This window comes from Callorhinus ursinus, unplaced genomic scaffold (assembly GCF_003265705.2).
Source record: "Callorhinus ursinus isolate GAN/ISIS: 27379988/994484 unplaced genomic scaffold, GSC_fseal_2.0 scaffold150, whole genome shotgun sequence".
NCBI lineage: Eukaryota > Metazoa > Chordata > Mammalia > Carnivora > Otariidae > Callorhinus > Callorhinus ursinus.
Window position 1 is genome coordinate 177,027 of NW_027397212.1, and position 14,198 is coordinate 191,224.

Here is a 14,198-nt window from a genome sequence, read left to right on the forward strand (position 1 = left end):
ATGGGTATTTTCGCTTTCACCAGAATCCACCAGGAGGCACAAAACATCCAAGCTGGGGAGGCTGGCCTGCCTGAGGTCACAAAATGTGTGTTGGAGAAGAGAATAGCGGACCAAGAGCCAGAAGACCCTAATGTCCCCCGACACACAGATACAAGACAAACACAAACACACATACAAACACACAAATGCACACACACACAGACATAAGGGCACACACGTATGTAGCCAGAGCTCCCTGAAGCCCAAGGTCCTTGTCATATTCATCTCTGTATATTGGGGACCCAGTACAAAGTTAGCTCTTAATAAATGTTCTATCATTTATTTATTCAACAAATATTTACCAAGCACCAACTAAGTGTCAAGTGCTGTTTCAAGCACCGGAATCCAGCGAGAAGCAGACAGACAGAAAGCCCTGCCTGGGGGTGCTCACCGCAACCACTCTGTGGGGCTTGTGGAGGTCTTTCCCCGTCGTGACCCAGCTGCCTCATCTGTAAATCCCTGTGTGGGGCTAGATCCATGGCCGGGCGGGGCGGGGGGGGCAACCAGGTATGTTCTCCCCTGAGGTCCGAGCACCGTGACCTGGAGGACCTGACGCCCAGGGGTCTGAGCCTTCTTCCTGTCCCGGTGGGTTGCCAGGTTCAGTCTGGTGGGACCTCTAGGTCCCGTTGAATCCCAGGCTCCCTGTCCACCCGTCTTTGAACTCAGCTCTTCTTCCCTCTCAGCTCCACCGCAGGCATGCTGGGGACTGAGGTGGTGCGGGGGGTGGGGGTGCAGGGGGTGGGAGTGGGGGGTGTGGGGCGGGGGGAAGAAAGCCGGGAGTTGATTTAGTTTAGCGTAAGTAAATAGGGAGACCACGGAGATGGCTCTGATCCTGCTGTCCGCCCTCCTCACCACAAAGGCACCCTCCCACCCCAGGCCCATTAATGCAGACAACGCGGCCTTGACCAGGCACTCCCCAAGGCCCCGCTTCCTCGGGTCAAGTTTCGGGTTTATTCGGAGCCGGGGGAGGGGGCATGGCAAGGAGGGTCCGCGCGGCAGCCCCCGCCCCCACCGCGTCCGCCCTGATGCCCTTGGTCTGGGTCTCCAGAGCGCGCGGCCCCGCCCCGCCCCGCCCCGCCCGGCCCCGCCCGCCAGGCCTGCCCGGCTCGGGGCAGCCGGAGCTCTCCCAGGACCCTGCGCCCCGCGAGGGGGGCGGGGGCGGGTCCCGGCGGGGGGCGGGCGCGGAGGCCCCGCGTGCATGCTGATGAGCTGGGCGGCCGCGTCACTCCGCACCGGCGCCGTGGCTGCGGGGCGGGCAGGAGCCGCACGGCCGCCGGAGCGCCCGCCCGGCCCGCGCCTCCCTCGCCTCTCCCGCCCGCAGGCCCGCCCGCCGCCCCCCGGGACGGGGCCGCACCCCTCTGCGGAGGATGCCGGCTGCCCCCTGCGCGCGCGGCCCCGGGCAGCCCCTGCGCGCGGGGACCCCGGGCGGCGGCGGCCGAGCGCGCTGAGCGGGCGCGGGTGGTGCTGAAGGGACAGCTCCCGGGCGCGGGCGGCGGAGCGCTCAGCCCGCAGCCCTCGGCCCCCAGCCCGCAGCCCCCAGCCCTCAGCCCCCCGGCCCCAAGCTCCCCAGGCTACAGCCCCCGGGCCCCGCCCGCAGCCCCCCTGCCGCAACCCCCGGGCCCCACCCCCGCCCGAGCCCTTCCCCCACCCCGCCCGCAGCCCCCGCGGCCCCGCGGTCAGCCGGGCTGGCTCATGGTCCCCGAAGCGGCGGGCCGGGCGGAGGCTCCTGCGGCCGCTGGGCCCACGGGGATGCCCCGCGGGTGAGGCAGCCCCCAGCTTTCAGCCGCGTTCATGGCGGTGGCCAGGAAGATCAAAACTTTGCTGACGGTCAACATCCTGGTGTTCGTGGGCATCATCCTCTTCTCCGTGTACTGCCGCCTGCAGGACCGCTCCGAGGGGCTGGTGCAGATCGTGCGCAGCGCCGACCGCCGGGTGCGGAGCCGGCACGCCAGGGTGGGCGCGCTGGTGGACCGCGACGCCATCCTGCAGCGCCTGGACCACCTGGAGGAGGTGGTCTACAACCAGCTGAATGGTGAGCGGAGGCAGCGTCCCGCGGGGAACAAAGGGGCTGGACAGGGGGCCGGCACACAGCGCTCGGGACACGGAACCCTGGCGGACCCCAGGGCCTGATGGCCAACAGGGGCTGGGATCAAACTCTTTCGGTGTTACTTCGGGTGGAGAGGGTAGGAGGCAGATAAGAAAGAGAAGGGGTCCCTTTAACAGAGAGCATTGTCCTGGATGACCACTCGTTCGTTCACTCCCCCGGTGGACACTTGAGAACCAACCCCCCAACCACACATGCAATGTCTCCGACTTATTCCCTGAAAGAACTTGAAAGAACTTCTCAAGAGGGTCTAGGACTTGTTTTAAGATCAGGCAGTGCCCAGGCCCAAGAGTGAAGGGGCACATTCTGCTTTCCTAGGAGCTGTGGGGGGTAGGGGTCTTCTTCTGGAGTCACTCCTCTCTCTCCTGGAAGATGTGGAGACAGAGGGAGGGCAGTGCTGCCCTTCAGAGGTTGCTGATGTGGTGTCTTGAGTGCTGGTGGGGAAAGGTGCCTCTCTGGGACCCCTCGGCCTGTTCAGCCTCCCGTCCTGGGGATGCTCAGGGCTCCCTCCAGAAGGTGTTGCTGTGGGACGAGTGCGAGGCCAGGAGCTGGTGACTCCTGGACAGATTGAGTCAGGGGTCCAGCACGGGCTTGGCAGGTGTTAACCCCACAGAGGGACCTGGGCTATGGTGCATGGGAGCCACGGGCTCCTCGGGAGTTTCCACAGCAAGCCCGGCTCCTGGGGATGGGCTCCTTGTTTCTTCCCCGAAGGTGTGGGTCCCTCGCAAGGGTCAGGGCTGGTGGCTGCAGCTGGGAGGAACGGGTATTTTTCCACTTTGGGATGCAGCAGACGGAACAAAGTGCCTGCTGCTTCCTGGGCTCTCTCTGTGCCGAGGTACAAGGAGGAAGGAGAAAAGTTTGTGTGTTTACCTCATTAGTGGGCTTTTTCCTTCTGTTCTGTGCTATTCTGGTTTCTGCATTGGCAGCCCCAGCAGAGCTCCTCAGGAAGGAAGCATCGGTAACAGGCTCTGGGCGGAGGTGTCTGGGAGCTGGACTGCACTGTGTGTGGGGGGGGTCTGCATGCTCCCTGCCAGTATGGGGGTCTCCTTGGGGCTTCCTGTGGGAGGAAGCAGCAGCTTGAGACCCAGAGGCGTGGTGACACCGTGGATGTGGGCACTGTCCACAGCCTTACTCCCTGTCTGGGAGGGAGCAGAGCACCGTCTGACTCTCCAGGCGCCCCTCGCCCCCACCGAGCTCCTGTCCCCTCCAGACGCGCCTTTCCTGAGTGAGCTCTGTGGCTTTTCTGATCTGTCCTGCGCAGCCGAAGCCACGAGGGGAGAAAAGTTTAGTCCAACTGTCACTTGGCCGGGTGATTCGTCTCTTGGAAGCCGTGTGCCCCGGTAATAGCACCTAGCTTTATTGAAGTGTATTTGCCAGGGTGTTATGTCTGTTTTATGGGAAGAACCGGAGGGTTATACAAAAACATCGGCAGCACACCGGATGGTGTAACATCCTGATGGCCGGCTCAGCGCCTTGAGCTGCAGCTCACCTCACCCTTCCAGGTGAGAGGGAGCCAGGCTCCTTGGTGGCAGAGCAGGCCAGGACCTCTGACGCACTGTCCCGACACTAGCAGGGCGTAGGGAAGGGTTTCAGGAGAAACAGTGTCAGCCCCTTGCCCAGCCGGCCTCTCCCCTTCCTTCACCACCTTTTTTTCCAAGTGTGTCCCTGTCTCTCTGTATGTGCCTGTCTCTCTGTCTCTCTCTGTGTCTCGGCCCCTGTCTGTCTCTCCCTCCCTCCCTCCTCCCTGCTCCTCTCGGATGAGGGTCCTGCTCCCCACTTCTAGGCCGTGTACCCAGCACCGTGTCCCACCCAGGAGTCACTCGGGTTTGCTCCTGGAAACAGCGAGAGCCAGTCTCTCCCGCACCGCGGCTTGGTCCCTAAGGAGGGACGGGACAGGAGTGAGTGGGCATTCGTTCACAAGGAGCCGCTTGAAAGCAGTGCCGAGCCCTCCAGCCCAGCGCAGGCTTCCGTGTGGCGGGGCGCTGAAGGGCAGGAGCACGTCCCATGACCGCCTGTCCAGCTGAGAAAAAATCCCCGGGGTCTCCGCCAAGTGCGGAAAGGAGGGAAAACATCCAAATGGAGGGAAACGTCACTGATATTTCCTCGGCCTTGAGCGCTTCCTGGAAGGGTCTCTCCTGGCTTACAGGAGCTGCGGGGAGGCAGGGCTGTCCGGAAGCAGGACGCTCTTCGCACACCCTCTCCTAGGCCAGTCCAGTGCCCTTTCTCTGCAGCGCCTGACTGACCTCAGCAAAGACCTAGCGAACGGTGTGTGTAGATCCAGAGTCACAGGACCCGGGAGAAGATATTCTTTAAGGAAATGCGATATAGTCACATCCTGTATGTACATGAGAGTTTGCTTCTAAATTCGGTGCTCAAGGCAAGAAAAAAATGTTTATAGCCAGAAATCATCCTTCTGAATATGTTAAGTCGCACATAAAGTACAGCTTCCATGGTCTCGTCTGTCTGTCTGTCTGTCTGTGTGTGTGTGTGTGTGTGGCTGGCGCAGGGCGTCTCGTGAGCGCAGATTTGAGAGCCTCTAGCTCTGTGAGAAGAACGGGGAGGGAAGCGTCCCCATTCGGCGGCCTGGTCTGCAAGCCCTCCGCCCTCAGGAACGCAGCCAGTCCTGGGGGGAGGGCGGCCGAGAACTCTGCGCTCGCCTCTCTTTCAGAGCTAAGCCACGGCCAGGCAAGGCGTGTGGCTCCGTGGTTCTGCCCCTGTGCTGGCGGGCGTTACCCGGGTGCGGGCGTCACCTGCTAACTGGGCTCACGCGCGGCCAGGACGCGGTCTCCTCCCTGCAGAGGAGAACCTGGCCGCCACCTGGCCACCTCTGCTCCTTTCGTCCTTGCAGACCCGTTCTTTAGGGGCCGCGGGTCTGAACGGCACGTGGCCGTGGATGGTGAGGTTTCCGTTGTGGGTGGCTGGCCGCTGTAGAGGGAGGTACTTTCTAAAATTCAGACTGCACTCACGTTCACCCCGCTACCTCGACCGACCCCTGCCCAAACCCGTGCCGTCGGAGGGCAAAGCCTGGGTCCGGTGTACGGACAGCAAAGCCCAGAGCCCATGGGACAGCATGGCTTCCGGAGGCTGTGGAGTGAGTGAGCGGCGGCCGTGGCTAAAGGCAGCATTTACTTCACAGATGATCTGCATTTCTACAGTTGTCCAACGGTCAAGTTGAAATAACAGAGGGTCCAGTGGGTCCTAGGCCTCCCAGCGTGCGGGCAGCCCCCGCCAGCCACTCACCCTCCCCTGGGACAGAGGTGATTCCAGCTCTGCTCCCTCCTCGAGCTTCCGAAATCCGGGTGTGACTGGGCCATCTTTCCCGTATTTGTGCTCAACGCCCGCCCTGTGATTCATCTGAGGGTGGGGGTTTGTCTGCTTTGTGCGCAGCCCTAACACCCAGGGTCCTGGGCCGTACCGTGCATATTATTAGCGCTCCGTAAATATTGGCTGAATGAGCAAGTGAGCGGATCTTTCTCTGAACAATTCATTGCTTTTGCTTACAGTGAATTTATTTAAAAAGAGAGCTGCAAATCAGCACCCACACCCACAAGCAGGAGGTGACCAGAGTGGTGAAGACAAGATGTGGGTTCTGTTCAAGTCCAGCTGGGCGCTGCGGTCGCCCCGGGGCTCTGAGCCCAAGGCCGCTCTCTCTTTGTCCAAAGGGAGACTCTCGAGGGAAAGGCACCTGTAGGGATATATTGGCAGGAAACCCAGACTCTCCCCTTGCAGAGATCAGGAGATCAAGATCAAAGGGAACGCTTCTCATGGTGGGAGTCAGCGTTATTCAACCCTGTGTCCTTCTTTTGCCAAAAATCCTGTCCGGCGTGTGGCCCCTTCCAGGACTGTGGCTCCTCCTTGGGAAGCCCGGTCTGTGGCAGACTGTGTCCCGAGCGGCCACTTGTCCCTGGAGGGGCAGGGGGTGGTCAGGCTCTAAGGGGTGTGTGTCCACGGCAGCAGGGTCCCCGATTTCTGAGCAGGAGGCCCAAATCCTACCGACAATCTGAGCGTGCTGAGTTTTCATAATGAAACCCTGGTTGAGCTGCAGAGAGGTGAGGCAGAGATGCCGGATTCTGACCCAACATTTGCTGCAGACAATGCGTGTTGATGTCCTGCCGTCTCCCACTGTGGTGTGTGCTTTACCGATTGGCAGGCATCACGGCTGAGAAGTGGAATCCAGGAGGCTGTCCAGATATGGTCGGCACGCTGTGAACGGTGCACGGCGGGCTGGGAGCAGAAGCCGCGTGAGGACAGCGAGGGGGTCTCACGCCCCCGGCGCATACTGTTTGCATCATAAAAGGAGGGGTATATCAGACCCTGAGAGCCTGTGGAAGAGGGTGGCTGGGGTCTGAGAGAGCCCAAGGATGCCTGGGGCCGCCAGACACCCCTCGCCCCCGTGGGGCGCCTGCCCAGCGCACCTTCCCCTGGAGCCCCGCGTGTGGAGAAGGTGCTGGTTTCTGGAGAGAGGTTCCGGGCTTTTCTGTGCACAGAAGCAGGTCCATGTGGGAAATGCTCCAAGGTATTCCATGTGTTCGGGAGTGTGCGTTCCACCAGAGAGCTTTCCTGTTCGCTGGTTTTAGTCCCACCGCTGGCTTCCCGCTGGGTCCGGGGGCCTCTCGAGCTTGAGCTCACCGGTCCTCATCCCCCCGAATCTGCTTTGCGAGCCTCCCTCTCCTGCACGCTGGTCTCAGCGGGCCGCGGCTGGAAGGACAGCATGGTGTGTCTGCGAGTCCTCGAGGGTCCTGGCAGGTCTGTCTTCACCACGGCAGCGGCGGGTACTTGGCTGGCCTTTTGCCTCTGGGTCCGCATCCCTTGCGTCTCTCCTGCACCGTGTTGATTTGCTACCGCAAGTGAGAAACTAGCGCGTCCTCCTGGAGCCCAGCCTCTCGCCGACGCCAGGGCAGGGCTGCATGCCGTTTGGTGGGAACTGTCCTTTCCATTCCCCTCCGGCTGCCACGTGCCCAGCACTGGGCGCAGCCTCCCTCACTCTGAGAGGGTGGAGAGCATTTGGTTTTGCTTTTCTCCCTCCTCTTTGCCTCTGCTTCTCGGCCTGCAGGCCCCGTCCAACCACGGATGAGTCAGGGCGGCCGAGGCCACTTCCCGGGCACAGGGCTTAGCTCCCGCGGACCTGGCCCCTTGTGTTTGGGAGAAGGAGGTGCAGGGACGCTCCACCCCGTGATGAACACCTCTCTTGGCTCTCAGGGTGGCAAGTGGACCTCACCAGGCCTGGCTCCATGCGGAGACATGCGTCTGCAAATCCGCAGCCGCACTTCTAGGAATAATTCATGCAGGCGGTGATCCCGGGCTTGGGAGGTGCGGGGCTAAGTGATTGCATTTACAATTCAGCTCCGCAATCTGCATATTTCAAAGGCCCTACTTTCTGAAAGGACAGTTTATCCTTCGTTGGCTAGGAACTCGACAAAAACAAGTCTCTAAATGTTTCCCTATCCGGTGTCCCACGGAGACATTCCAGGGTGGGATCCACATCTTAGGACCACGGTTCTGCTTCCGCCCGAAGGGAAGGCGGCCAGGTGCTGAGGGAGAGGTGAGGGGGTACTTGGAGCTACCTCGTGACTTGGTATTTCCCTTGCTGGAACTCCGTGCAGCATGGCCAGGACCGAGACAGTCTCCCCACCACCCTGCACGGTGACCGGCTGGGGTCAGCCATGCATGATCTCCGCATGGCCCCACATCACGTGTCTGACAGCAGTTGGTCTTCCGGAGGTGGCTCTCTCACCCACAGGCCACTGCAGACCCCTCCTGGACCATCCATGACGTGTGCCGCACATGCTGGGGCCTCAGGACATGTGTAGAGAAGGGGGGAGGCGGAGGGGTGGTCTCTCCAGCAGGCAAACTCCCCTCTGCCCACGTGTGAGGCCACAGGCCCTTCCTGCCCTGGCCTTCGCTCTCACAGACCCAACCTCTCCCAGCCGGGGGTCTCCCCCTCCTCGAATGAAGGCAAGATCTCACTTCCCCATGTGTTTCGTGAGCACCTGCTATGCTCCTGATGCCAAGTCAGGACATGTAAGTGATTGGGGTGCCGGTGCCTGCCCCGTGGGGCTCACGCTGGGGAGCACAGCTGGCGAGGGACAGTTTCAGGCACGATGATCAATCCCACGCTGTCCGGGCGCTGTCGTGAGGAGCTGTCCCCCTGGCCGTCCTCCGTCCCCTTTCTGATGGTACCAAGAAGACTAACCTCGCCGGTCCCCCCCTTTCAGATGCGCATGGGCCCTTGCCGGCTCAGGACCCGCGGCAGGTGGCGCTTCCATAGCCCTGTGCTGTGTTTCTTCTCCACTGACTGATGTTTTGGACAAACGATGCAGGCTTCCTATTTGGGGTGGTGATAAATCACTTGTTTAAGAAGCAAATGCATTTCATTTAAAATGTGTGTCAACGTGAAGGGCACTGTTGAATGAGATGACTGAGAAGAGTCTGCAGGGACGCGGATCGCAGGGCAGGGAAGGGGGAGGGCCAGATCCGGGGTGCTGAGCAGCCGACCACGAGGGTGGCCTGCCCGGAGTCGTGGCCGGTGGCCGGAACGGATGGGGGGAGGTTTTTAGTGTGAGGACACTTTAGTAATCGTAAAGGCGTTGCCAGTGTGAATGTGGCCTGGGAAGCACCTGGGCCTGCAGGATCCAGTGGCTGTCAGGCTTCAAGTGAGGCTTGAACAAGCAGCCTGGCCCTCTGTGTCTCCCCCTCCTCTGGGCATCAGCTTTATTTCATCCCTGGAACTGGGTCAATCCTGTCTAAACTGCAGGACACTGAGCATGGGGAAGAGATGAGTTCCCAGAAGAAACCCGGGAGGTAGACGCTGGGACCCAAACTTGATAAATGCCTTCTCCCTGTGGCCTCGCGGGTCTGCTGGGCGGGTTATGTGTCCCCAGACCACTGCTGGGAGCCGGGGAACCCCTCCCTCGGAGACACACCTGCCCCAAGGGCCCTCATGCCATCGTGATTGGAGCTGTGGGGGGTGGCATCTATGCAGGTGGGCAGCTGGACAACGTGTCAGCAGCGGGCAGCCCGCCCTGTGACCGCCTGGGCTGCCTGTGGGCTACGTCGCCTCGTGGGAGCCGGGCGACCGTGTCGAGCCGGGGCCTGCCCCAGAGGTCTAGGTGGTGCCCGGGAGTCTGCCAAAGCAGCTGTCCTCGCGAGAGTTCATGCACAGCCCACATGCGGGAGGGTTTTCTCACATCAATCCACGTCAGACGTGTGTCCCGGGAGCCCGAGGTCCCCGTATCAGGGGCTGGACCCAAAAGACTGCAGAGAAGGGGCCAGGGGGCCCCCAGCAACCCCGCCTCCCAGGCCCACCTGCCTGGCCCCTGGGTCAGGTCGGGTCTGATGTGCACCTGCCACGGGGGTCTCCCCAGAAGGCTCAGAGGCCTCAGCAGTTGGCGTTTTATTCTTCAGTAAATAAGCTAAGTACCTTCATTCCTTAAAATGCCAGCTCAGGGCCTGGCCCTGTGCCAGGGAGACAGTGCGGTGTGCGAGGTGTCAGGCCAGCAGCGGGTCCTCATGGAGCAGAGGTCCATGGGGCAGAAGTGGGGCCTGGCTGCAGGGCCTGACTGGTGGCGGGAGGCAGGGACATGGGGGGTGCCGAGCACGGGGTCGAGTGTGGGGGTGGGCTGCCTTGTCTGGACCGGTCGCCTGGGGCTGTGGTCATGCCGGGTCTGTGAGCTGCCGGGTTTATTAAAAGAGGGAAAGAAGGAAGGAATCTGAAGGCCGGCTTCCCCAAACCGCGGTGCACCTTAGATGTTTGTGTGTGACCCTTGCGGTGTCCGCCGCTCACATTCACAGAAGTGTCTCTGCGGGACGGCGGTCCAGGAGTCAGGGGCACGGACAGTCCCGGTAGACACCATCTCTCCGGCAGCCCGGGTCCTCCACTGCCCGCAAGGGCCCCGGGGGTCACAGTGGAGACATTGACCTGCGCCCCCCAGCCTGGTGTCCGCCCGAGAGTGACACACGGGAGGACAGGTTGGCCCGGCCTGCTCTGGACGCGTGGGGTGCTGGTCTCACACAGCGGGCCACTGGGCATTCGGAGGTCAGCAGGCTGGGGTGCCACGTGTCCACAGCGCCAATGCAGGCCCGGTCCCCGTGTGTCGTGTAAACGCAAATAGTATCTTTCATGGTGTTAAACTCAAACTTCCAAGAATACATCTTCAGAGCGTTCCTGGGAAGATCATGAGGTTTTTGCCCAAGATGGAGGGAAGGGTCAGTCACGAGCATGTCCCCAGGCCCCCTGGGGCAGTGCAGAGGCGCCGGTGACCCTCAGGGTGGCTCGCCTGTGGCCCCAGACTCGCGGAGGCCTTCACTTTGTCTCCTGCTGAGGCCCCCATGGGCGATCTCTGTGCCGACGCCTCCAGCGTGTTCCAGGCGGAGCCAGAGGCCCCAACGCCCAGCACTGAAGGGCCGTGCAGAACCCCAGCCTTGCGGTTCCCACGTCCGGTGAGGAGGGACGGGAGGCAGAAGGATAAACCGATTTCATCTCCTCTTGCTGTAACCAGTTAGCACAAACTCAGTGGCTCAACACAGCGCACACGAATTCCCTGAGTTCTGGTGTCCACCGCAGTTCTCTCTGCGCCAAAATCGGGATGTCCCCAGGGCTGGCTCCTTGGGCAGGGGCAGGGGAGGATTCCCAGCGTCGAGGCACCTGCTTCCTGGGCCAGGGCCCTTCCTCCATCTGCGGGCCAGCAGCCTGGGCCTCCTCGGCCTCCCTCTTCCACGCTGACTGGCCCCTGTGGCTACATCGGCCCCCCAGATAATCCGGGGCCACCCCCCCAGCCCCGGGTCAGCTGATTCTCTTCACCGTGTGACTGAGCACGTTCCCAGGCTCTGGAGCCTGTTTGTCCGCTGACCCCATTAAGCGAACTATACGGACTCCTCGATACTGACAAACACTAAGGAGCAAACTAAGGCGGGGAAGGACAGCGTCAGCAGGAGGCACCGGCATCTGTGCTCGGTGCCCAGACAAGGCCTTGGGGAGAGACTGACTTGTAAGTGAAGATGGAAGTGAGGGCAGGACATGCAGGGGTGGCAGGAAATGCTCCAGGCCTAGCAGGTGCCAAGGTCCTGGGGCAGCATGTGCCCAGTGCGTTGGCAGCATGGCTAGAAAGCTGGTTGGGGGAGTCTGTGCTGGAGACCCATCGGGGAGCTGTGGGTGTCCACTCAGGCTGCTGTCACAGACCGCCACGGACCAGGTGGCATGCACAACAGAAGTTCATTGTCTCACGGCTCTGGAGGCTGGAAGACCAGGGTCAAGGTGCTGGCAGGGCTGGGTTTTGGTGGGAACACTCTTCCCGGCTTGTGGGACGGCCTTTCCTCCATGTGCACACATTCCTGGTCTCTCCTTCTGTGAGGTCAGTCCTCTACAGTCCTGCCGCCCGCTCGCAGGGTGCAGGTGGCCCGATGAGGTCGGCTGAGTGGCGGGGCAGGCGGGGAGAAGTTAGACCCAGCAAGTGAGCTGCTCTGCGGGGAGGGAGGCATCGGCTGGATGGTTTCCCGTCTGGGCCGTCTCCCAGCTCGGGCCGCCGTGTGCGTGGTGCAGAGTGGCCAACGGCACCCCTGGCCTCCACCCGCGATGCCCGTGGCACCCCCCTCCCCACAGTGTCCAGTGTCCCCGGGGGGGCACCCGCTCGCTGAGAATGCGGGAGGCGCAGGTCAGCACGGCCGACTGAAGCAAGGCCGCAGGGGGGTACTTCTGAGACGGGAGGGGCACAGGTGCGGGGGAAGGAGCACATCCCTGAGTATGGGACACGGGGATGAGACCCCAGCGTCAGAGGCCGGTTCTGGGGCAGCAGATGGGACAGGGACTCTGGGGTTCTCTTCCGAGTCTTCTGTTTCCTCAGGGAGGCAGGAAGCGAGGTCATCAGCTGGGGGTGCTGGGACACACCACCCCTCCCCCCTTCTCCTTCTAAGGCACGGCTACAGCCTTAAACGGATGTTTAAAGAGCAAGTGCGTGTTAGGTTGTATTCAATCAGCGAGCTTCGTCTTAGAATAGGGGGCGTTACAAAGTGCCTGCTGGGAGAAGGGGTCACTGGGAGGCCGGAGGACGGCCTGGTCTGCAAGATGGAGATGAGTGGCCGGTGGGGGAGGGGTCTGGGGGTGGGCGTAAGACAGGGAGCGGTGCTGCTGGGCCTGCCTTGCCCCCCCCCACATCTGGGGAGGACCTGGTCTCCTGCCTCCACCCCCCACCCAGGGCGGTTCCATCCAGGTGTTTGCTGGGGGAACAGGTGCGGAGGCTGGGGAAAGACGCAGCAGGCTCCCCAGATGGGGTGGGCCTGCTGAGGAACCTTCTCGGGGGAAGGGTTGGCCCCCTCCCCACACCTGGCCCCTCCCAGCCTCCACGTTTCTGAGGGAGACCCCGGGACCGGGCTGTTGGTTGGACCTCTGTCCTGGGCACCTTCCTGCACACCTGGTGTTCACAACAGCCAAGTGGGTATGCCGGGCTAAGTGCCCGGGGCCCCGACTACACTGCCCCCACAGCAACCTGGGAAGGAGATGATCTCCCCATCACCTGGGCCCGCGCAGGTGAGGCGCTGGCAGAGGTGGGATTTGAATCCAGACACGTCTGGCTCCAGGGCCCCTGCCCTGTGCACCTCCCCAGAGACAGGTGGAGACATCAGCGTAGATCAGTGTCGTGTATTATAACTCCTGCCTTTTACAGCAAGAAAAAGGACTATTTTTATTTTTAACAGAATAGTGCAGTCAGATTGGCTCTGCGTGTAGCCCGGGTCTGAAACCAGCAAGCCTTGATTTTATTTCAGAGAAACGGCCTGGCTTCTGCAGGGACTATTTTCACACCATTTCGAGCAGATTGTGGAAAATGCCTGTTAATAGTCTGCGTGCTTGAGCACTTAGCAGTGGACAAGGAAGCAAACAAGCTTATCTTAATTGGTAGGAGGAGACTGTTGTGGTTAGAACACGGGTTGCGGAGCCAGGCCTCCCCTCATAGCCTTGATCGGGTTTCTTCCTTGTTCGAGTTTCCTCACCTGCGAGGTGGGTTACCGCCACATTCGTCTCCTGGTGTTATGGCCAGAAGTGAGCAAGGGGTAAGCCCCTGGAGCACTGCCCGGCTTGTGGTCTCCACTTAGTAGGATGAGTGGCTGACGTGACTCAGCCTGCTCACCCCCAGCGCACCCATCTTCCCAGCCAACTCCACCGGACCAACCCTGTAGGTGCTCTCCTGATGCAGCCCACCCTGCCAAAAACGCATGGCACCCAGGCTGCCCTGGCAAGTTGGGGAGGGACATCAGGGAGTGGCTTAATCCAATTCACACTTTCACAGAAAGCTGGCTCAGAGCGTGGTGCCTTCCTCTGAGAGTTTGCAGCCAGGTGGAAGGCAGCGAGTTACCAGTAATGCAAATTCAGAGGAGCACAGGATGGAGGACTGTGTTGATGGGGACGGTCAGGGGGTACCTCACGGAAGGGGAGGTGTTTGAGCTGCGCAAGGAGTTAGGTGGCTCTGGGTCCAAACCCCAACTGGGTGGCCTTGAGCAGGTCACTTCTCTCTGAGCCTCGGTTTCCATGTCAGTGAAATGGGCAGGATGATTATCCTTCCACAGTAGGATTTTTGAGGAGATTAGATAAGATAATGCATACGAATGGGGTCCCTGGGTGGCTCAGTCAGTTAATCATCTGCTTTCAGCTCAGGTCATGATCTCAGGGTCCTAGGACTGAGTCCCACGTCAGGCTCCCTGCTCAGCGGGGAGTCTGCTTCTCCCTCTCCCTCACTCCTCCCCCTGCTTGTGCTCTCTCTCTCTCTCAAATAAATAAAATCTAAAAAAAAAAGAAAAGAAAAGATAATGCATACAAAGTGTTTAGCAACGTGCCTGACACATAGTTGGTCCTCAGCAATGTGAGCAAAGATGAAGGAAGAAAAATAGTTGAAATTGGGTGGTATTTGGATAGATGGATAGCATGATGCCTGGCACATAACAGTTTCTTAATAAATATTTGTTCATTGGATGGGTGGAAGGATGTTTGAGTGGATGGATGGGTGGATGGATGGATGGGTGGGTGGATGGGTAGATGGGTAGATGGATGGATGGGTGGGTGGATGGA

At 60.9% G+C, this 14,198-nt stretch overlaps 1 protein-coding gene across 1 annotated transcript in view; it reads left to right on the forward strand.

The window, feature by feature from the left end:
• Positions 1–1,716: 1,716 nt before the first annotated feature.
• Positions 1,717–14,198, forward strand: part of GALNT9 (polypeptide N-acetylgalactosaminyltransferase 9) — a 74,339-nt gene continuing 61,857 nt past the window's right edge. The window contains exon 1 of the mRNA XM_025861643.2: positions 1,717–2,071. Coding sequence (XP_025717428.1) covers positions 1,831–2,071 — 241 coding nt within the window. The 5' untranslated portion in view covers positions 1,717–1,830. The remainder of the gene's footprint in view (positions 2,072–14,198) is intronic.